The 22,031-nt window shown below is 37.5% G+C and overlaps 3 protein-coding genes across 4 annotated transcripts; all 3 read right to left on the bottom strand.

The window, feature by feature from the left end:
* Nucleotides 1–2,145: 2,145 nt before the first annotated feature.
* sult2st3 (sulfotransferase family 2, cytosolic sulfotransferase 3) lies at nucleotides 2,146–6,625 on the bottom strand. Of its 2 annotated transcripts, none has more exons than XM_079470064.1 (6): nucleotides 6,395–6,625; nucleotides 5,445–5,653; nucleotides 4,794–4,920; nucleotides 4,240–4,334; nucleotides 3,970–4,150; nucleotides 2,146–3,847 (listed from the first exon to the last, which is right to left on the bottom strand). In XM_079470064.1, the coding sequence occupies exons 1-6, from the start codon at nucleotides 6,528–6,530 to the stop codon at nucleotides 3,732–3,734; spliced, it is 864 nt and encodes a 287-aa protein (XP_079326190.1). In that variant the 5' UTR covers nucleotides 6,531–6,625; the 3' UTR covers nucleotides 2,146–3,731. The 2 variants fall into 2 exon arrangements, with proteins under 2 accessions (XP_079326190.1, XP_079326189.1); XM_079470063.1 differs by lacking the exon at nucleotides 6,395–6,625 and adding an exon at nucleotides 5,973–6,301.
* Nucleotides 6,626–7,187: 562 nt separating this feature from the next.
* On the bottom strand, nucleotides 7,188–12,093 carry tmem147 (transmembrane protein 147). Its single transcript, XM_079470062.1, has 8 exons — nucleotides 11,805–12,093; nucleotides 11,385–11,500; nucleotides 10,959–11,028; nucleotides 10,787–10,852; nucleotides 10,511–10,647; nucleotides 10,138–10,222; nucleotides 9,789–9,910; nucleotides 7,188–9,414 (listed from the first exon to the last, which is right to left on the bottom strand). Exons 2-8 carry the CDS (start codon nucleotides 11,459–11,461, stop codon nucleotides 9,294–9,296), a joined length of 678 nt encoding a protein of 225 aa, XP_079326188.1. The 5' UTR covers nucleotides 11,462–11,500; nucleotides 11,805–12,093; the 3' UTR covers nucleotides 7,188–9,293.
* Nucleotides 12,094–12,641: 548 nt separating this feature from the next.
* On the bottom strand, nucleotides 12,642–21,816 carry gapdhs (glyceraldehyde-3-phosphate dehydrogenase, spermatogenic). The gene is made up of 11 exons (XM_079470230.1): nucleotides 21,591–21,816; nucleotides 16,135–16,194; nucleotides 15,650–15,746; nucleotides 15,080–15,186; nucleotides 14,605–14,695; nucleotides 14,395–14,513; nucleotides 14,109–14,190; nucleotides 13,870–14,021; nucleotides 13,595–13,757; nucleotides 13,407–13,504; nucleotides 12,642–13,271 (listed from the first exon to the last, which is right to left on the bottom strand). The coding sequence occupies exons 2-11, from the start codon at nucleotides 16,161–16,163 to the stop codon at nucleotides 13,202–13,204; spliced, it is 1,008 nt and encodes a 335-aa protein (XP_079326356.1). The 5' UTR covers nucleotides 16,164–16,194; nucleotides 21,591–21,816; the 3' UTR covers nucleotides 12,642–13,201.
* Between the last annotated feature and the right edge of the window lie 215 nt (nucleotides 21,817–22,031).

Below are 22,031 nucleotides of genomic sequence, written 5' to 3'. Positions count from 1 at the left end.
CTCAATGAAGCCCGCCCACTCCAAAAAAACCAGTCCAAAGTTGAACTGCCAAAACATTGTGATAGAAATGTATTACAATGTCAATCCACCACGATGTTGACAATCTTATCTACTTTAAACGAACTATTACAAGATGAAAAAATATAATTAAACCAAAACAGCTCAAACGGATCAAACACAGCATTACAGAGAGTTAGAAAATATGACTAATGTGTCCAGAAACCACTTCAAAGCCACAACATTAACCAATGAATTTAACCCTTGAAAAACACATTTTGTCCCGAAAGTGCCCACTATAATAAATCAGATTCAGAAAGCTGAGTAGCTTTCCACTCGTTCCTGAAATTCATTCACACACCACGGCAGCCAAAAATGTACATTTCATTGATACATTTACATTTAGTCATTTGGCAGACGCTAAAGCGATTTACAGAGAGTTCAGGGAGCAATAATACAATAGGTATTAATACAGTTACTAGTTTCAACAAAAGGCAGACCAATACCTGTTGAGATAAAGAGTTAGTGTTTTTTATCATTTGTATACACAGAAGAGATGGGTTTTAAGTCGTTTTTTGAATGTTGTGAGAGATGTGGTTGACCGCACTGAGATACAACAGAACATAAAAAGCAACAATAATAGAGTTGGCTTAACATCTGACAGAACTACAGTAGCCTATGTCTTTCGTGAAGTACACATCAGGATCAAATTTGTTAAAAAGTGTTTAAAAGTGACTCATTGTTAACATGGGTAGTGTGTTTTTATTTTGTTAGGTGTGCACTTACAGTGTGCGGCAGATCAGTTATAAAGCAAGTCTGCATGATAAACCTATAAAACTAACGCATATTGTTGCTTTATGCCGTAGTAAGTATACGTTTTTGACTGTGTCCCCTTAAAAATTGTATGTTTATTGTCCCCCCTACTGTTAAATGGATTTTAACCAAGAAGAGTAATTGAAAGATAATTTACCAATGTGGGCCAAGCTGCCAAATGCATTTTAAATGAGAATGTATCATTGGCCACAAGGTTACTTTTGATATTATTCATGTTTATTTAGTAATTGTGATTTATTCTTGTATTGTGTTCCACACCTCATTTTGAGATCGATTGAGTGCATTTCTGGGCAGTAACTGTGTCGATGTTTATTTGCTTATCTGTAGCCAAGATATTAAACTGTGCAGAAATTTACTTTCACTAGTTATAAATATTCACTAGAATCACCGTGTGACAATCTTCATATTTAGCATCACTGCAAATTAAAAGAAGATCAGAACAATTACAAAACTTAGGGAAAAAAATGACAGAAGGAAATACATTCCCTCTGATGATTGATGTTGGTTTATGTATGTCAGATGGACCACCCTTCCTTTGCAATCTCTCTTTTTTTTCCACTGACCGTCTCCTCTTATCGCTACGTCTATGGGGTCTCGACACTAGTCCAAATAAAAGCTGACCCTTTGTTCTTGAGAGGGTTGAGAGAAGCTTGTCATCCCCACCCATGGACACCCACCTCGCCACGCTGTCAAATTGGCAGCCGGATCTTCTGGGAACATCAGACAGGAGACACTATGTTATCGACCAGTTTTAGCGTCCATTCTGTCTAATGATCTAAGCCATTCTGATCTCCATCTTGGAGATGCACACATGCCAGCACATGTCAAAAAATGCCCTCGCCCTCTTGCAGACTCTGATGATGCCAGCTGTCAATGGCAAAGGGTACGTGAGAATGTATGGTTCCTCTGCCCAATCACACGGTTTCAGAATATGCCTGTAAAATGCCGTAGACATGCCCACGCTCACGCGTGTGACCCACCCAGTGCTCCAATTACAGGAAATCGCAGGAAATTCATTAGTGTTATCGTTAAGGAGGGATGCTGCGGTCGGCAGCACTGAACCCCGGCGCAGTCACGTAGGGCAGAAGCCCTGGGGCGAAATGCCCTCAGAGGAGAGATGCACACTTTACACATATGGTCAACACGTACACAACGACACAAGTGCAAACGTGAGCGCTCCCACACATGGGATGACACGTACAAACTCATCTTATCACAAAGCAATGAGCTTATCTAGTTGCACAGAACACTATTAAAATGATAACATTATTGATCAATTTCACCATGAATACACCGAACGTCTTAAATAAAAGGGAAAAGATTTTAATATAGTGGCTCCAAACAACATGTGGACATGCAAACACTTAAAAAATACAGTGTAAATGACTAAATTATATTTATACTATATGCAGTATATTAGGGTTGTCTTAAAGTTCCCCATGATAATACACATTCTGTCATCACACACATTTGACTCTTTCTTCTGTGGAACACAAAGGAAGATATTTTGAGAAATATCTCAGTTTTGTGTTCATTCAATGGAAGTGAAGGGGTCAATGTTGTTACTAGCATCCTGCACATTTCAAAGTCTCTTATTTATGTGTTACAGGTAGTGTTGTCGTCGAGACCACCTAAACCGAGACCAAGACCAGAGGGTGTCAAGACCAAGACTTTTAGGGGCCAAGACCAAGACAAGACCAAGGCAGAACGAGTCAAGAGGTAAAAGATCCACATAACACTAAAAAGTCGATGCACGGCTTGTTTTAATTCTCACAGTTGTGGTCTTGAGCGGTCTAGAAATAGAATCCCGAGACCACTTAGTCTAAGACAAGACCGTGACCAAAGACAGTCTAGACCGAGACAATACAAAGACCATCAAAGATCCATTATCCATTGCAATATTAAGGTTGAAATATTTTTATTTGATCATAAATATGGTTGTTGTTTTTCGCTTTTGTCTAATATTAGTTAAACATGTTAAACTGCACTGTCAGAAAAAGCTGTCACTGGGGCAATACCCTTTGCACATAAAGAGTGGATATTAGGATCTCAAATGGTACCGTACCAAGTGACAGCTTTTTTCTGATAGTGTGGGCTTTTGTAATTGTATATGGGTAGTTGACAAATAACCGCACGTGTTCTATGGTGTGACAAAGATGTATAAAAACGAACAATGAAGATATGTCTCTCTTACCCTTTTTAATTTAATAAATATTAATAACACAGAATAATATATTATTAACGGTTTGTTTTCTTATGCTGCCACACCATATGAAACATGATACGGTTTAGTGGTCAAGTCAGGTCAATTTATATATCGCTTTATACAATGTTGCATTGTTTCATGAAAAGTTTTATATTTTTTATACTTAATGTAGAACCAACAATAAACAGGTAAACTTTGGGTAAAATAAATGTTATTCCGTGCAAATAAACTGTGCATATCTTTGTCAAAGATAAACTTTGATAAAAAAAGTTATTTGATAAAAAAAGTCAATGTATTTTTGGTTGGAAAGCATTGAAGTTTATCTTATAATTACTAATATTAAATTAAAAGAAAAGTAACGATGAGTCATCGTTTCAGACAGGTCAGATCCGATCTAGACAATGCAATTCTGTTTTTACAAAGGGAACTAACCAATATTGCATGCTCTCCGTTATGTTGCAAAAACAGACCAAACTTCAACTGTCTGCTCTCTCTTTATCTTGAGCAACAGCACTTCAGGACAGCAGACGAAACGGCTGTAATAATTCTTTCATGCTGTGCTGATGAAAGCGAATTTAATTTTACACTTGATCAGAAATAACACTGTTACAACACATGAAGTAAACAATAGCACATTCCCAATACAACTGTTTATTTTCATGTACACTGATATGTCAGGAAAAGAGATTCTGTCTCATTTGTCATCACACGGGAATTTGATATTAGTGCCTTTCAGCTCTTTCAGAATTGTTGCTGTGAACTTGCCATCAAGTTCAGGGCTGAAGTGATTTTTCCAGTCTCCAGAGATACCTTAAAACATGCAGAACGTTTTCAGTCAGGGACAAAAAGAGACTTTAAGTAGAAACTAGAAGTATACATTTCGACCATTTGCTGTTAAACCAGCATCAGTGCTGTTGTGTAAGTCTATGTACCTTTTCTGAGAAAGAGTGATTTCTTGCTGTCCATGAACTCTTCCGGCACAAGAGAATAGTTCGACATGTTATTCGTTTTCATATTTTTAAATGTACAGTGGTTGACCACAGAATCCAAAGCCTCTGCGCTGAGCTTACGCCCGAGAAAGTTCAACATCCGCTCCATAACTCCACGAAGGTCCTGACATTCCAGGAAAAACAACGTGAGTTTTATTTAGGAAATATTGGATGTGTAATTGGTAGCTGAATGCTTAAAATCTCTTAGTTCACCTGAATCATTTCTTCATAGGTGACGTAGAGAATTCTATCCCCAAGATCAGGGTTTCTCCAACTTTTCACATGGTCAGTCCACTTTCCAAAAAGCACTGAGCAATACATTTGTTATACATTTCAATATATATGATGTTATTCTGCATCTATTGTACTGTAAAAATTACAATAAAACACTTTCAACCAGGTTTTGTGTAAGTTGTTTTACCATTGCTAAGGGAAACATAGATAGTTCACCCAAATAGGAAAATTAATAAATTGTTTATTCACCATCATGTCATTCCAAACCGGTATGACTTTCTTTCTTCTGCAAAACACAAGAAAATATATTTTGAATAATGTTGGTAAGCGATAGTAACGATGCAACTTCCAGTGTATGGACACTAAATCAGTGTGACATTTCTCAAAATGTCCTCAGAAGAAAGAGTCATATACAGGTTTTGAACCATGTGATGGTGAATTTTATGACAGAATATTTCTGTTTGGGTAAACTATGACTTGAACTGGGGGAAACTGTCCGTTTTGCAAACATTAAAAGCTTTTTAAAGTCTAACCTTTTCCTGCCAGGAACTTGTCAGTGAATTCTTCAAAAGTTCCAGGGTCATCGAGGAAACTGGCCATTCGATGAAAGTGGAAAGATGAAACTAAAACATCTTTGGGATTACGAGTAACATAGATTACCTGATGAAAGACAAGATTTCGCAGAAAAAACATGCAATGCAGGTAGCTTATCAAAGATCGAGCCATGAGACAACAAACAAATACAACAAAACAACTGCTGAAAAACACGGCCTATTCAAACCAGTTAAAATAAAAAAATATATAATAATACATATACAAGAGATTCAATGAATTGTGCAATGTTGCTACATCATAGTAATTTCCAGGCCCTTTAACTATAAAATTACAATATATATTACTGAAACTACACACCATATTTATTTACACCTTATGCTCAATTTGTTAACAGCTTTAGAAAAAAGCTTTTGCCAAATTAACAAAATGTAAAGGTATATCTGTTTGTCTTTGGCTGAACCAGCCTAAGATGTTTTTACAGTAAATAAATAATACAATCAATACAGTTGCATAAATACAAGAAATATTTTTATTATACTTATACTTTAGTAATTGAGAATTAACTATCCCACTTATAACAGAAAACAACTTCACTCAGGATTGCTGACTGGAAAAACTATTTTCTTTACCTTAGCCTTAGAGGTGAAGAAGGTGGGAGGCATCAGTTGATAAGGCATGTGGGATACCATGGCTCGAGGTGAGGCGATCTTATCCATGACGAGTTGTGCTCGAGTCTCCTCCATCCATGGGACCCTGTCCCAGTTCGGGATGGTCTTCACAGCCGTCAGATCTCCTCCATGCAGGAGCGGTGGAAGAATTTCCTGCATCCATGTGGTACCTGAAGCACACAAAGAAATGCCGTTAATCTTTGCAGATATTACAAAAAACAACCACGTCTTTACTACAGTAACCACAGTATCTGTAGTAAAACCGTAGCAAACACAAATGTGCCACCAGACTTAACCATGCACTTAGGAAACTACACTTTAAAGTTTACTGTTGCATGGTTTTGCTAACCTTTACAGCATTTATACCCCAAAAAAACACATTTTCGTAAGAGATTTCAAGTAAAACTACAGGAAAAATCTGTATGATTAGGCTACTGTATGTATGACCAGTGACAGTAAAACTAACAAAGAAAAGAAAAAACACTTCACCAGATTTAGGATAGGTGACAGCAATCACGTCGTCGTCATTTACGTTGAATTTCTCAAAATATTGCAAGCTGTCTTCGCTATGACTCTCATTTGGAAACATTAGTCCGTGATAGTCGATGTAATTGACGCTCCCCATCATTAACACGAATCAATACTTTTTTCTGATCGTGGTCTACAGACTCAGAATAGCTACCTCTTGGCTATATATACACGTCACTTATTCCCCACGTGATGCTGTAAAAGTCTATAATGGTTTGGCATCGTTTAACCGTCGCACATTTTGCGAAAGTCACTTTTCGTTGCGCAAACCGAGTTTCGCGCGCATGCGCAGAGAGATGGCAGGTGTTGCCGCAAACATGACAGAACACTTTGCATTCTTCTGTGCATCGGGAGCGGTACCTCCCTATATATTGTACCCTTACCAGATTTGGGATAGGTAACGGCGACCACATCGTCATCTCTGATCGTCAGTTTCTCCATGTAGTCGAGACTTTCCAATGAATGACTGATCTTAGGCAGGAGGAGACCGTGGTACAGCATGTTTAACGTGTCTGCCATACCGAGACTTTGAGCAACAAGGAAGTTTTGTTGTGTTCGGATGGGAGGAGAGACGGAGAGCCTGGTCGCCAACCCCACAGGAGTCACATATATTCGTTTCGGGGGAAATGTGGTGTCGAGGTTACATAGACAGCAATACACTTCTAGGAAAAGCACATACTACTTACATTTTTATAAGTAAAGTTCAGGAATAAAAAAAGACCAAAAAGCATATAGAGACGAAAGGAAAATAAACACAGACAGATAGACAGACAAAGAGGTCATTCATTTGGGAGGCATTTAAAGAGAGCAGAAAGAAGTTTGACAGACAAAGAGATATAGGAGGTAGATCGAAAAGACTGAATATGATCGATTGAAAGACAGAGAAAATAGAAAAATAAACAAAGATGAATGAAAAGACAGCCAGACGCAAGACAAATAAGGAAATACTTCAATTCTTTGTATGCATTTTAGTTGCAAAAGGAAAAATAAAAGACATAACTGTGGCAAGTGTGTTTACACGTGGTAAAATGGTGGTATACTACGGCTAGACTGATGGTTCTTTCTTTCTAATTTAGGAAAAAAGTAATGTTTTATATTCCCCAAAAACATATTAAGTCAGTTCTTACATGTTTTCCTCAAGATTGATTTACAAGACATGAAAAAAATGATGTTTTTGAGAAAATATTGTATTCAAATAACATTCTTACGAACTTCCCATCATTTATTTACATTTAGCAGACGCTTTTATCCAAATCGACTTACAGATGAGGAACCATTGGAAGCAATTATAACAGCATAGGCAACAAAATACATAAGTGCATCAAAACGAGTCCATTAAAGCCTAGCACAGTTTACAAAGCTAAGAATAGTAAGGTTAATCATTTGTTTTACTCTTGAGAACGATCTTATATTTGGTCTTAAGAATGGTTTCGTGAATCCAGCCCCAGGTACTGGATTCATAGTGTCATCATTAAAGTTGTGCATGTGAGGTTCACGTAGTAATTGTGTCGATTCTGCTCTTTCTGTATTATATGGTGAGTCGGCAGTCTAACGAAAGCTTTTCACAGCACCTGTAATGCTAGACATGTGAGAGAGCGACCTGAAACCAAAATTGAGACTCCAGTGGGATTAGATCAGTCTTCTCAAAGTTGTTCTTAAACCCCCAGAGGAAAATTCCCGGCATGCAGAATATTAACACTGCTGGGCAAAAACACTTTCGACAGGCTTGCACTAGTTCACATTCCACGGTGGTCTGATCCGATTTTGAATGCGTGAAGATGGTTTCTAGGTCACGCATTTTGATCAGTATGTTTCCCGGGATTCAAACAAATGACCTTTGTGCTGCAAATGCTGTGTTTGCCATAGTTACTTTTATGTGAGGAGAGACTTCAAGAAGGTTTCGGTGGAAACGTTGTAATTTAATACAATTAATATACAATAATATTATTGTAAATGAAAAAAATCGTTATAACCAAATACATCGACCGAAGTTAACATCAAGCCAGGCTTGTGCATCCGATGAAAAGGCCTACTTTGAACAACACGAGGACAAGCAAACGATAAACCGTGTCAACAACTCCATCATTCACATTGAGGTATAAACACTCATATTTCTCTTTCTAAAAAGTTAAATCCTACATAAACAATCACAATGGCGCTAACACGAAAATAATTCTTCAAAAGATTTATTCAGAGGCCATAAAAAAATCCAAAATCACAAACGATCACAGCAAATGATGGCAGAATTTTCAGGTGAACTGTCCCTTTAAGATGGTCACCAGCTGTTGAATGCAGCTGTGAACTATGAATGCACACTGAACATGTTTACAAATTGAGTTTTAGCGTTCAACTGGATCTCAGCTGGTAAGAGGGGCTGTTGTATTTCTAGGTTACAATGTTATTTATATAAATAATAATAAAACACTAGAATTGTTATAATTTGCTAATGGTCTGCCGATGGAAATCCTGCTTATCAGAATTAATATTATTATGTTATCAGCTTTTTCCAAAACATCTACATTTCCAAAATCCGTTCAAGTAGAACAGACAGTTTTATTGCAATAAAAAAGGAATATAAAACACATTTAGGATTGTGTATAATTCTCCAAAACAACTGACCATTAAAAACACATGTTTAATGATCACTGAAATGGTATATGTTTTCTATTATTTGTCAATTATTAACACCCCGAATCATTAAAGGAATTGCATACCCACAAAAGAAAAACCTTACCCTCAAGTTTAAGTGTCTTATAGTCATATGCAATATTTAAAGTGGTTTGACCGCATGACAACTGTGTGTCAGGAACGACATATTGATGTTAAAGCATATGGATGTTAAAGCACATGGAAAGCACCGGTGGTCTTTCATAACCAACCACGATAAGTCAAATATGCAGAAGTGCTATTATGGAGGGCAGGATTTCAAATAAACGTATCCTGTTTCTCAAACACCTCTATTGTAAGACTTCAGAACAAATGATTTAGTCATATGGATTACTCTAACTGCGCCGTGTTATTGTCATTAGTTTTCTGCTTTTCAGTTAAATGAATCAACATTTATTATGCATTCCACAGAAAAACTAAAGTTATATAGGTTTGGAATAAAGTTAATAAAACAATGACACAATGTTAATTTTTAGTTGAACTATTCCTTTAACAGTCACAATTTCTGTCTCCTGATACCAGATACAAAAGTGAACAGAATTCATTGTATGTGGATATGCACTTTAAATTATTGAAAATGTCCTGTGTTGTGGCACCCTACAGAACACAATGCATTCAGTTGCTGTGAACAAGTGTGACAAACAGGAAGAGTGAACAGAGGGAGATTGCTCCAGTGAGGACAGCTTTCACCAGAAGGGCCGTCCAGCTACCCAGAATGAAAATGTGAACAAACAGTCTGGATAAGAGAAAGAGAGAAAAACAAAGAATTAAACTGGTACAAGGAGCACGATAGACCCTTAAAGAGTGAATATGTTGCCAAAATTAAAATGTTTTACTGGGTTAGCAAGATCACTAAAAGGAAACACAATACATTTATGACGCAACGGTGCCATCTAGGGGAAAGACATTCCCTCTACAAATGCACCAGATATTGATAATATAACTGCTGATGTTTGAGTGCCTGCATCTTAGTAATATTTAAGTTTGTGATGTGCAGAAAAAAGAAACTGTGAATGTTGATAACAAAATCTACAACCAAACCAAAACTGCTAATGGAAACAGCATAAAAAAACAGTTCTCCATTATAAAATCAAGATGAACAATACTCACTCCATTAAAAATCCCTTATAAACACACAATCCCAGCAGGATGGTGACAGGAGGACGGAAGCTTTTCGGAAGGTCGTATCGGGTGAACATCCACACAACTGCAGCCATGGCGATATAATGCACCTGGTATGATTACAAACAGAAAAAATACAAATTAAGAGAAAATAGTAGAAGTACAACTGTCAAATGATTTTGACCTCATAAAACATATATACACATGGAGTGCATAAAATCGAACTTAATACAAATATACTATAAACAATAACATTATCCATGTTAGTCAATTTCAAATATTGAGAGAGTAAAAACACATTTGTCAAAAACCTTAATATGATATAAGCAAATCTTACCAGACTGATGTTGGAATCCAAACTCATTTGAATATACTTCCAGTCAAACTCAACGCCACGTGCTCCAACCCATAAAGGTATACATCTGTTAAAAAGGGACAGAGACACAGATATATTTATTTTCACATTCATCTGAATTGATAACTAAATTCACATAAAACATCTACTGAAGATATGCGGAGGACCACACTGCATTTTGATAGCAGGGTTGTGGGACATTAAAAACTAAATGAGAATTAAATGAAAATGTATTCAAATTGCAAATACATTTCTGGATTTGTATTGACATGCAGTAGGAAAAAGATTTCCTGTAAATGCTGTTGAGAATTAAACTTGCATACAAATTTCACACTCCTACGGTTATAATGAATACCTTGACATAATAAGCTCTGCTGTCGCCCAGCCCATGGCTGCCACCATGATCTTATATTCTCCTTTCCCAGCATTCCTGGACATGACCAGATGAAGACCCAGGAGGTCAGCCATGTCCACTGTTGCCTTCATAAACTCCTGTTTATAGATAACATATACACAATCAAATTATGTGCAACTGTGCACATCTGAATGAAAAATCTTAAACATATGGCAAATTCTTGTAATGCATTTCCAAAGCCAAAAGTCTCATTCATTCAGCTCAGAGACCACGTACCCCAACAAAATCATACATGCCAACTCCTCCTTCCCAGGTGGGAAAAAATGTGGCAAGGAACAGCATCTAAAAAGTGAAAATCACAGATCTTTAGAATGTCCTGAATGTCTATTAGACTTGCACACACATGCTGTCCGTTATGTCTGAGTGAGGTATCATGGGGTTCACTAACCTTGCACAGCTGTACAAAGAGGTAGGTAGCACCTGCTTGGACACATCTCCAAAATGCGTTGTATTCTGATCTGTCAAAATCAAGATATTATAGAGATGAATTGGTAAAAACAGTGCCCTATTAGGCTCTCTTGACAGCAGAGAACTGTTTGATGATAGTAAAATCATGGCTAATTGATGGTTGAACAGTGAAAGAATCACAATGCACAACGACCACACAACCACAAATATTACATTTGAAATACGTTATTTATGAATGGACATTAAATATACTGTGACCAAATTACTAACTGTCACAGGGTTACATTACTATCTATTATAAAATTCTATGCAATTCAATAACACAACATATTTCCTGTAAAGTACAAAACATGAAAACATTGTACTTAAATATTGTATTTGACTGACTGATCCACAAAATACTTACAACCCACTACACTTGTAAGTGATGAAATAAGGGAAATAAGCCAAAGAAAAACAGTTTCCGAAATGAAAGAGTGTCATGGTGGATATTTCAGAGTGGATTTTCTTCTTCCTCTGACCCTGTTAAACGAATAAACACAATCAAGCAATCAGCATCAGAAAATTAACATAGGAAAACAGCAATACTAAGAGCCGCAACTATCGCTGTAATTTAAAGCATTAAGTAGCATAAAGTAATGTAATAATCACACGTGTATATCTGTGATTTTGATCATTTATTCAGTAGTGTAGATATCAGCATGCAATGAGACAGCCGTCAGATAGCGTGCTAATAAACCGCAAAAACGTGTATAATGTATATATAATACGACAAGTGATTTAATTCTCCTGCGATGAAGAAACCAAAAAACGACTGTTTTCTTACCAAACAAATACGGTTTTGGAACGACAGGCTCAGGTCAGATAATCCTTCGCTGCATCGCTATTAAAGGTCCGGGCGGATGCGTTCTCTGCTAAACTATAGTTCCGCTCTCACTCTGAACAACAATATGAGCCCTGACACGGGGTCTGGGAATTGGGTCTAAAATCATTCTTCTTTACTTTTAAAGAATACAAAAAGCGACAAATGGTTCGCGTTGCCCCCCATATATATCCGTGTCGCACCCCCTCCCCCGACTGCAGTGTTGTTATTATGTAGTGAATGGGTTTCTCGTGCTGGATCAGGATCGACCATACACAGCGTGTTATTACGAGAAAATGATATATTCGAGTTAATATATTGCATATAAAAATGGTATTGCATACCATGTTGTTTATTTTAGTAGGCCTAAAACGTATTGCGCATTGACATGAGTCTCACAAACGTGTCCCCTACAGAGGACATGTTTCAGATGTGTGCAAAATCTTAATGAAAGTTGAGTTTAAAATGAATCCTTTGTAAATTATTTGTCTTATAATGAACAACAATATTCCTACGCACTTCACTTTTTCTCATTAATGCACATTTTCTATGCATGTTATTATTTTAAATTCTATGTTACGAGACATGTCTGTTTTAACTTTATACCTGCTAATATTGAACGACTGTCCAAACCTGTTTTTTGTTGTGTATTTACATCCCTTCTTTAAAGATAATGAATGTATTCTGTTCCATACATTTCTTTGTTTTCTTGTAAACGCAACATTGTAAAAAACACTATATAAAATTACAGTTGACATGTCCGAAGAATATAATAAAAAATGTGTGCACATACCGCACAGTCCCTGCCCCTAGTCTTTTTATTAAATATTTGATATGAGGTCTTTGCTCCGGTAACACATTTTACCAGATACACATTTACATTTAGGCATTTGGCAGACGTTTAAGCGACTTACATTGCATTATCCTATACATTTTACATAGGTGTCTGCAATCCCCTGGGATCGAACCCACAACCTTGGAAAGCGTAGATTTAATGTATAACATGAATACAAGTCGCTTTAGAAAAGGTTGCTTTAGCCAAATAAATTCAGTTTATAATTATGTAAATACATATAACTTATATGAAACAAATGACTAGAACACATTCATTTTTTTCAAACCGTTTAATTAGTTTCCTTATAACACACTGTAGTTAGGTTACACCCAGAATGGAAACAACTGCAGCAATACCTGTTGACTGACAACGACACAATATTGTCAAAATAAACTAACACGCACACACAAACAGCTACAGAGACAAGCTGGCCTCGTATGTGAGAACAGGAGTTCTAAGGGGTGTCGCTATGGCTTTAGCTATGGAAAGAAGGAATGGTTTGTTCTGTGGTCACAAAACTCATAAGTTACTCCTTGGAGTGCATGTACATTAACAGATCTGCAACACGGTGGCTGTAGCCAAACTCATTGTCATACCTGTAAGAAAGACAAAAAAGATCACATTTATTTTTCATAATATTGATGTCACCGCTAGTAAATAGCTTATTTTCAATTTATCAGCCCGTCCCAGCTCCACACTATAAACTGGATGCATCCTATTCTTCAGCTTACCAAGAAATTAGTTTGACAAAGTTGTCATTGAGAGAGATGCCTGCACCGGCATCAAAGATGGAAGAGTGAGTGTCACCAATGAAATCAGAAGAAACCACCTAAAACAAGACAACAACATTAAGCGATGTGCCATAATCTACTTTGTTCCTATATTTATTGAGATATGTAGATTGGGGAAGACTGCTTACGGAATCCTCTGTGTATCCCAGAATTCCTTTCAGTGGTCCCTGAGCCGCCTTCTTGACAGCTGCCTTGATGTTATTGTAGCTGGCGGGCCGTGACAGGCGGCAGGTGAGGTCAACAACGGACACGTCGGCCACTGGCACACGGAACGCCATGCCGGTCAGCTTGCTACAAAACAGAGAGATTTTTAACTTTTGCATCAAAGCTACTAGTGTGTTTTCCAATCAGCATCCGAGACTGAAATTATAACAGTTTATTTTGCTCTTTGTCTTCTACTTACCCGTTGAGCTCAGGAATGACTTTGCCCACAGCTTTGGCGGCACCAGTTGAAGCAGGGATGATGTTCTGGTGGGCACCGCGTCCATCACGCCAGGCCTTAGCAGAGGGGCCATCCACCGTCTTCTGTGTAGCGGTGTAGGCGTGGACTGTGGTCTGCCAGGGGTAAGACAAAGACAAAAGTGAGACGAATACAAAATCAAACAAAACTTACGGAGTAACGTCATGCAGGCTTTGACTTACCATGAGAGCCTCCTCAATACCAAAGTTGTCATGAATAACTTTAGCAAGGGGAGCCAAGCAGTTAGTGGTGCAGGATGCATTGCTGTGAGGTTTTCAACAAAATGTATGTTAATTGAGCCAAAAATGTCTCACCCAAAATTTAGTTCAGTAATTCTAAAGCGTGCACGAGCAAACATAACCGATTATTTTTATGTATGCATTTACATATTGGCAAGCATTTCCATTCATTTGAAATACATTAAATTTATGTCATGTTCGACAATCCTACCAATATGATTTAACCCACCTGACAATGGTCATACTGGAGGGGTCATATTTGTTCTCGTTGACCCCCATCACAAACATGGGAGCATCAGGTGATGGAGCAGACACGACCACGCGTTTAGCGCCGCCCTGGAGGTGAGCCTATAAAATGATTGGGAAAAGTTTTATTGGGATAATCTGAATATTATAAGCATATTTAATGCTCCAATATTAACATAAGCTTAACACTTACTGAAGCTTTCTCAATGCTGAGGAAGACTCCGGTAGATTCGACTACATAGAGGGCTCCAGCATCACCCCATGGGATCTCAGTAGGCTTCATACTAAATGTCAGAACAAAAAAAACAATAAGACTGCAGGTCGTGTGTTCAGAACAGCATACTTCCTTGCTACTTGCGCACAGTTTGCTAAATGCCACTTGCATGCAATCTAGCACAGTCATGTGACATTCATCATTCTATATTGTATATATATATATATGTATATGTATATATATATAAAAAAAATATATATATATATATATATAATTTATAAATTATCGGTAGTTTACATATAGTATAAACTGAGCACTCAATGTATCCTAAATCTTTCTTTGTGTACAATATATTTCAACCTGTTTGAATAAATGTGTAGTGTATGTTCCTGGAATCCAGTCCTAACATTCCTAAAGGGCTACAAATAACACATTTAAGAGCAACTTCGCGTACCACTGGAACACAGAGATGGCCTGACCATCAACAACCAGCTTTCCATCCTCCTGATGCACGTCTCCCTTGTGCCGTCCATGAGTGGAGTCATACTTGAACATGTAGACCTGTTAGACAAGAAGGAATAAAATATTCATTACAAATCAAATGATTACTGGATGGGAATTTTAGAATCACTGTAAAGATGTTGACATAACACAGAGTTTACAATCCATTTAACACGTGATGCAGGATATTACAAAATATGGAGCAAGCTTTGAATGCAATGGATATCATAATTGAGCAAAATTGTTTGAAAAATAAGCGGATGTACCTGGATGGTACATTAGGAAATAACTGGGGTCCATTCAGATTTCATTATAACTTTAAGCGTGACGTGTTGTGTTGAACTACGCCGTAAAAAATGCTGTCCAGCTGATTTTTAACACTGGTTGAAAGAGCCTGAAATCTCAGACTAAATAAACTCTGGTCTGGCCTTGATGTGAATCAGTGAGGTTCAGAATGTTTGACATGTCTGATGCTTTACACAATGAGAAAAATAACAATAATTTCCACTTCACTGAATCTCACCATGTACTGCAGGTCAATGAAGGGGTCGTTGATGGCCGCGACTTTGATGCCCTTCTGCAGGCAGGCCCTGAGGACCAGTCGGCCGATGCGACCAAATCTGCACAAACACAGCCATTTAAGATATTTAGCCACATAATGCTCTTGTATCATTTATTATAAAAGACTGCAACCTTTATAACATTTTCTCTCATTCCTGAACACAATGGAAAATTCCACTAAACAATTGTCAAGAGTTACAGTGATATAAAGTGTCAGCATAATTTCCTGAAATCTGACTGGTGAGGCACATCGCCTGCAGGGGTGGGTGTGTCGGCGAGTGTGTATACGTGCTTGTATGCTTTGTAGGGCTTATAGTTCACCCTGAGTAATCCTGTCGCTGTAATCATTCTGAATCAGGCCATTTGCTCTCACTCTCTCTTTGTCCACACGATTGTAACATTTATATTTATTCTTGCTGTGAAATATCAAACGGGATGTAAACTTACCCATTGATTCCAACGCAAAGATCAGACATGATTGATAAAGTGTTGTTAGCGGTCCTGAACCTTAAATATAAAAAGACAAAGAACAAGATTGTGTTTTTTACAAAAATGAATACATGAAATGAACATGAATACGCATCTTATGATAAATGTGACTTTTAAATCAAGTTTATTGTGGTAAATTCCAAAATGTCCATATGATGAAAGTGCTTATTTCTCATTGAACATTCTATACATTTATACTTAAATCGGAACAATAAATGATTACTATGCTATCAAACAATTGATTTATGAACCAAAAATGTCATTGTAGTGGTCTTGTTGAATTGAATTTCGTGAACTTTCTCTGAGTCGCTGTGTTGTTCTGGATGACGGGTGGAGGTTTGAACTCTTCTCCAGTTTGTATTGTTCTTGGGTCTATTAGCATGCTGCTTGAACAGTTTCCAAAGAAACCTCGGCTCACCGGACCGCAATACTTTATTAGCTTGGCTGAGCTGAACGTCTATTGTGGTAAGGCTTCTCTTTTAGTTTCCCCCATTTTGGAAGTCACTTGGGATATAGGCATGTCCTAAATTATTTAAGTAAATGGAATGTTCTTCACTTGATGCAATTAATGTAGATCAGTTTGTACATGTCGATTTGTATTAGATCCTTAAAAACATTCTGTGTACACAGGACATTTTGAAATCTGCTGAAATCTGGTGAAGCGAAAAATGGGAATGTACATGGATGCCAAATAGCCTTGAATGTTTCATTATTAAACAAGCTATGACATGCACGACACCCTCACAGCTTTCTGTTTTATCAGAGTTCAAAGCATGAGGACTGGGGATTATGAAATCTGAGTTTGTCAAAACGACTAGAGGGAAATTGTATCCAATCATGCCATATACAGACAATGTGTGCTACAAAGAAGGAAAATGTATAGAAAAAGTAATAGGAAATAGATCTTATATAAAACAGGTTTATTTTAAATATAAAACAGAGGGGTGTGGCTTCTTGATTTAACGCAAAAGCAAATTTGAAAGTTATAATATCCATATATAGATTCTTTAGGATTCAAGTTTTTTAATGTAAGTTGACAACCAAACTCACTCAACAAATGTTAAGAAGACGTTGATCAATGTCTTTACAGCTGCATGGTTGAGATGTAGGTAAAGAATCCAGGTGACTTACGTTACTGTATTAAAAACACTTCAAGACACGTTATGACTCAACGGAATGGCTTTAATGCATTACAGTTTGTTTTACATTATAGGTGTACTAAACAACAAAATATAGCTCCCTAAAAGCCCACAGATGTGACCGGTCAATAGAGAATGTCTCATTATTTGGATTACAGTGAGCTATGGGTTGTTTTCAGTTCACATGTTTACACTTTCAAGACACGCGGTCATCAAAGAGGCGACAGAACCGGTTTTCCCAGGACATCGTTCATTTGACCTCTTCTGTCAAATAATGTCACTCTGACCCCAAGTTACGTTACAGACCTCAAAAGCCGGGGGATGCTCTTTACCAGCTGTTTACTTCCAGGCACTAAAAAATCTATTTTACCAATGGAAATGGATCCATGGTTTCCAAACATACAGGAAATCAGCCTTAGGCTCAAAATACAGCAACCAATCACAATCTACATGAACTATTTACCATTTCACACATTGCAGAATACCCAAAACTGCTTTTTAAAATTACATTATTGCTGGTAATAGAAGATCAACACTAAAATTTAACACAAATATGTTGGTAAATGCAGCACAAGTATTGCCCCGCATCACCAGGCAAAGAGTAAATCAGGTCAACACGAAGAACTCAAGGGCATCGCAAATGTGAAAAAGGACTATGGTTATTAATATAAAAAATATTATTGAAAACTAAAATGATCTAAATTAGTATCATTCGACACTTTAGGAAAGCATTCAAATTGCTATGTTAATTTGAAATGTTAAAAACATCCAACAAACTGGGATATGAATGATCATATGATGTCATTCTCCCAGCAAAGTAAGACTAAAACTCGTTTTTGCATCTGGCTGCATGTGATTGATTAATCTCCTAATCTGGCCATGAGTTTGCGTGGGTGAATACTGTTCTGAACCTGGCCTGCCTGCATAATCCTAATCCATATACGCAATCCAATATAGTCTTGTTACAGAGTACCCAGACTGCACTTCAAGAAAATAGACTGATGCACCAGAGGATTCAGTTTTAAGATCGAGTATAAAAATACAGTAATGCAAATACATTTACGCAATGCTCTATCCAATGAGCTACAGGAAAGCTACAGCTCCTGGTGTTTATTATTTAAAAATAAAGCTTTTTACTTGTGCATGAAGGTCAATAAAATATTTACTGTGCATTTGAGATATGCTTTTGCATTTGGCAACTCCATGAGCCAGATAATCTAACGAAATTGAAGCACTTTATTAGTTGAATTGGATTGCAGTTATTATATCCAGTTTTCCTTCCGTTCCCTTACTTCCGGAGTTCCTATGTTTTTTCAATAAATGATGCCACTCTATGTGTATAAATAGTCCTTTGTTACTCTGGAATAAAATCAGTCAGAACTGTTTGGGTTTCCTGCCAATGTCCTACCGTCTTCACTTAGACCCAGATCACATGGCACACACCATCTAAATAATTATAAATTAAATTGGCCCACCTATTCTGTTTAATGTCTAATGTTCTGTTGTTCAGTGCTGTCACATGAAACATGAACCTAGAAATTGAGACAATGGTGAATTAGCTGACTACTATGGGGAATTTAACTTTGGGGACATGTAGAAAAATAGCTCACAAAATAAATATTTACCTGCATTAAACCACAGTCAGAGAAATAACTAGTATATCACAGACCTGCGTCTCTAGAATTGTGAGAAGGGAGATCAGAGTTTTGGGATGACTGTTTTCAAAAGAGCGATCATTTTGTCAGTAGTCTGCTTACAATACAGTCGCAATCTGGATATTGAATTAGATCTTCTCTATATTCCTCTCGCTTTCGTTTGTCAGGATTGTTCAATATCCTGAGGCAGGAGGAACTTAACCTTGACTGACTAAACACTACGCCACACCATCTCTCGCGGAGACGAAAGGACTTGCACTTCCCACCCAGCAGCGGCCATTTCCTCTGACGAGTGTGACAGAACAGGGGCAGAGAGCTAGATGTAACCAGGACACTTTTCTGGAACAAGTACACAAATAGGAGTATAAAAGCACTATTGAATGGTGCAAAATGTTGAACTGGAACCTGCATAAGTGCTGTATTTGCAAAAAAATTTACATATGACGACAGCAGAATTTCGGTTGCAAACTGTTACAGGCACTTGATTTGTATCGATAAAAAAGATTCATATGTATTCACAAAGTGCAGAAGGATAGTGAATTCATGGAGATGTGGAAAGGCATCCTGAGGAAATGCTGCGTCATTCCGACTTGAAAACAGCAGCAGGGAAAACAGCTTTTTTCGGGAGGGTAGATAAACGTTTCTATACACGATAACTACAGCAGCACAAATTTGTGTGTCAGATGTTATATTGCCTGTAGAACACTGCAACAAGTGTGGTTTAAGAAATGAAACTGGAACTCAGTGTCATTTCTTGGCTCAGTTTTATGCTGTCGCCAGACTATGCGGGAGAATGGAATTTTACATTTTTCCTCCTCCAACATTGCTTATTATAGCATGTTAAATCCCAATGAAACGATATCTTTCTTTCAATGTACATACGCATCTTTTAATTTTATAGAATGAGAATCAAGCTTTTATTAAATATAAAGAAAGATAATCAAACAATGCAATATGCATGTCATTTGATTTTTATTGTAGGCCATTAGTATTGTAAAAATATTCACTGTATATAGTGATGGTGCAAAAATCAAAAGGTTATCTTGTCAAATCAATGTTCACGTCACATAACTCCGAGCTGGCATCCAACTGGACCCTCCTGATGATGTAGAGAAAAATGTCAAACCAACCAACATCAGATGTCACTAGTGCTGTCATGATGCGTAAATCACAGTCACCTGATTACATTTGCAAGGCCTTTTTAAACAACCTAATAGTGTGAACATATGCGTGTGCATCTATCACAAAATGCTTTATTTAAATAAATTATACTAACAATAAAGCTAACCATAAGAATTAGAAATTTGCCAGGCCACTTCATCGATCAGCTGAGGATGTTCGTCGCCAATGGCAACTGCAGAGTCAGACCTAGAAGGTCACGAAGGAAGGATGGAGATGCTGCTTGCACATCATGTGACATCACTTCCTTGCATGTCGCCATAGGTTTCAAATTACACAGCATCATTTAATAGATAAAATAATGACCATTTGTATTAATAATATATAAAAAACAAAGAATATTTTCTAGCAATGCCGGAAAACACTCAAGATTCATTCATTATGATTCTTAAGGTCTGACTCATGTTACCCACTGCAGCCACATCTCCCATCTTCTAGAAAATCTCCCACGATGCTCACCATGTAACATGTGCCCTGTCTCCAAAGTCACATTATTACAAATAAAAACTCATGTGTATTTAAATTACCGTAAAAAGCATAGAAAACAGGCCACGAGTACGGGAAATACGACCGTGTAGATTTTATCCGCAGGAAATAAATTTGACCTTGACAACTAAATCGACCTTCACGATGTCGCTGATGCGAATCGCACGTCGTCTGGTTCGGACATTATTTCTGTCTATCTGCTTTTAAATTCAACGGTGCGCAAACGCGAGCTTTTCATGTTCAAAAATAGGGGAAGTGCGTCATCTCCATCTCTAACTTACTCGCGTATCTGTGCATGGTTATATAATATCCTCCCGACTAGGGGTCATGTACGGTTCTGCTCAAACAACACTGTGCACAACTTCGCGACTGTAGTTTGTTTTAAAATATCGTATTAAAATTTCCACCCTTTTCGGAGAATCTTCATCAGATGGTACATTCTGGAACGATATGACGCAACGAAAGAGTTCCTCGCGCGCACCCGGCGAAGCACGTATACGCACGTATATAGCATCATGGGGAATGTATTTCTTATTTCATCCCCGACGATTAAGTAAATCACCATGTGAATAAAACACATGTTATGTATATTACATTTAAACGGTCTAAACGCTGCACATAGTCGGTTGAAATGTATGAATGAGCCACGCCTCCCTAAATTCGTTTTATTAAATATTCTGCATTTTGCAAACGTATGGTTAATTTTTATAAATCCGTCTCTTTTTCAGTCTCGCATTAAACGAGCTATTGCTCACTTAGCCCGGAACAACACAGTATTCAGTCCATACATGTCATATTACATAACAGTTTACGTTAACCACTTCCACAGACATTGACAAATTAAAAGCCACTCAAAAGCCCTTTTTTAAATATTTAAAATGCATACGTGCTTTTATCACATCCACGAATTAGACTTAACATGGTAGAAGATGTAAACTCGTAAGGATGAACTCACCTCGCTCAGTGATGCTACGGAGTCTGGTCTGCGCAGTTTCCGTGTAATGCAGCGACTTTTATACCAGGCACGTGCCACTGGGTCTGGTCGTCCTGGTGACGTGACGTCACGCCGACTTCGAGATGAATTTAAAGAAGCTTACGCGCTATCTATCACGAATACCATACAAACGGCACCGAATGGGACAGACGATGCTATACAAGGGCAAAGAGGATATATTTATGCCACGATGTGTAAACAAGCTATACTCGAAGTAGATGTGCTTCACATTTAATTACGTTCTCTGCATATGCTGTTTTCAGAAACATTAGTCAAAATGCGTGCGTGTGTTATTTTTTGATAATATAAACTAATAAAGATATCCAAGAAGCTTTACTTTTAGCTGGATCAGCGTCCATCAGATGACAGATATGTGCCCCTAAACACACGTCTATCTGATGT

This window comes from Barbatula barbatula (assembly GCF_947034865.1).
Source record: "Barbatula barbatula genome assembly, chromosome: 12".
In the NCBI taxonomy this organism is placed as follows: Eukaryota; Metazoa; Chordata; class Actinopteri; order Cypriniformes; family Nemacheilidae; genus Barbatula; species Barbatula barbatula.
Note: the sequence above shows the minus strand (reverse complement) of the source record. Positions and strands in the feature narration are given on the sequence as shown.

Excerpts from the sequence above, each read along its gene's own strand:
- sult2st3 (XM_079470063.1), bottom strand. The coding sequence starts at position 6,111 with ATGATGGGGAGCGTCAATTACATCGACTATCACGGACTAATGTTTCCA. Across the intron at positions 5,654-5,972 it reads TGTCACCTATCCTAAATCTG|GTACCACATGGATGCAGGAA; the intron begins GTGAAGTGTTTT and ends TGTGTGCTTCAG. Across the intron at positions 4,921-5,444 it reads TCTTCACCTCTAAGGCTAAG|GTAATCTATGTTACTCGTAA; the intron begins GTAAAGAAAATA and ends GTCTTTCATCAG.
- gapdhs (XM_079470230.1), bottom strand. The coding sequence starts at position 16,163 with ATGTCTGATCTTTGCGTTGGAATCAATGG. Across the intron at positions 15,747-16,134 it reads CTTTGCGTTGGAATCAATGG|ATTTGGTCGCATCGGCCGAC; the intron begins GTAAGTTTACAT and ends GTGTTTGTGCAG. Across the intron at positions 13,272-13,406 it reads TTTGTCAAACTAATTTCTTG|GTATGACAATGAGTTTGGCT; the intron begins GTAAGCTGAAGA and ends TCTTTCTTACAG.
- tmem147 (XM_079470062.1), bottom strand. The coding sequence starts at position 11,461 with ATGACACTCTTTCATTTCGGAAACTGTTTTTCTTTGGCTTATTTCCCT. Across the intron at positions 9,911-10,137 it reads TGGATTCCAACATCAGTCTG|GTGCATTATATCGCCATGGC; the intron begins GTAAGATTTGCT and ends TAATCATACCAG. Across the intron at positions 9,415-9,788 it reads TATAAGGGATTTTTAATGGA|ACTGTTTGTTCACATTTTCA; the intron begins GTGAGTATTGTT and ends TCTCTTATCCAG.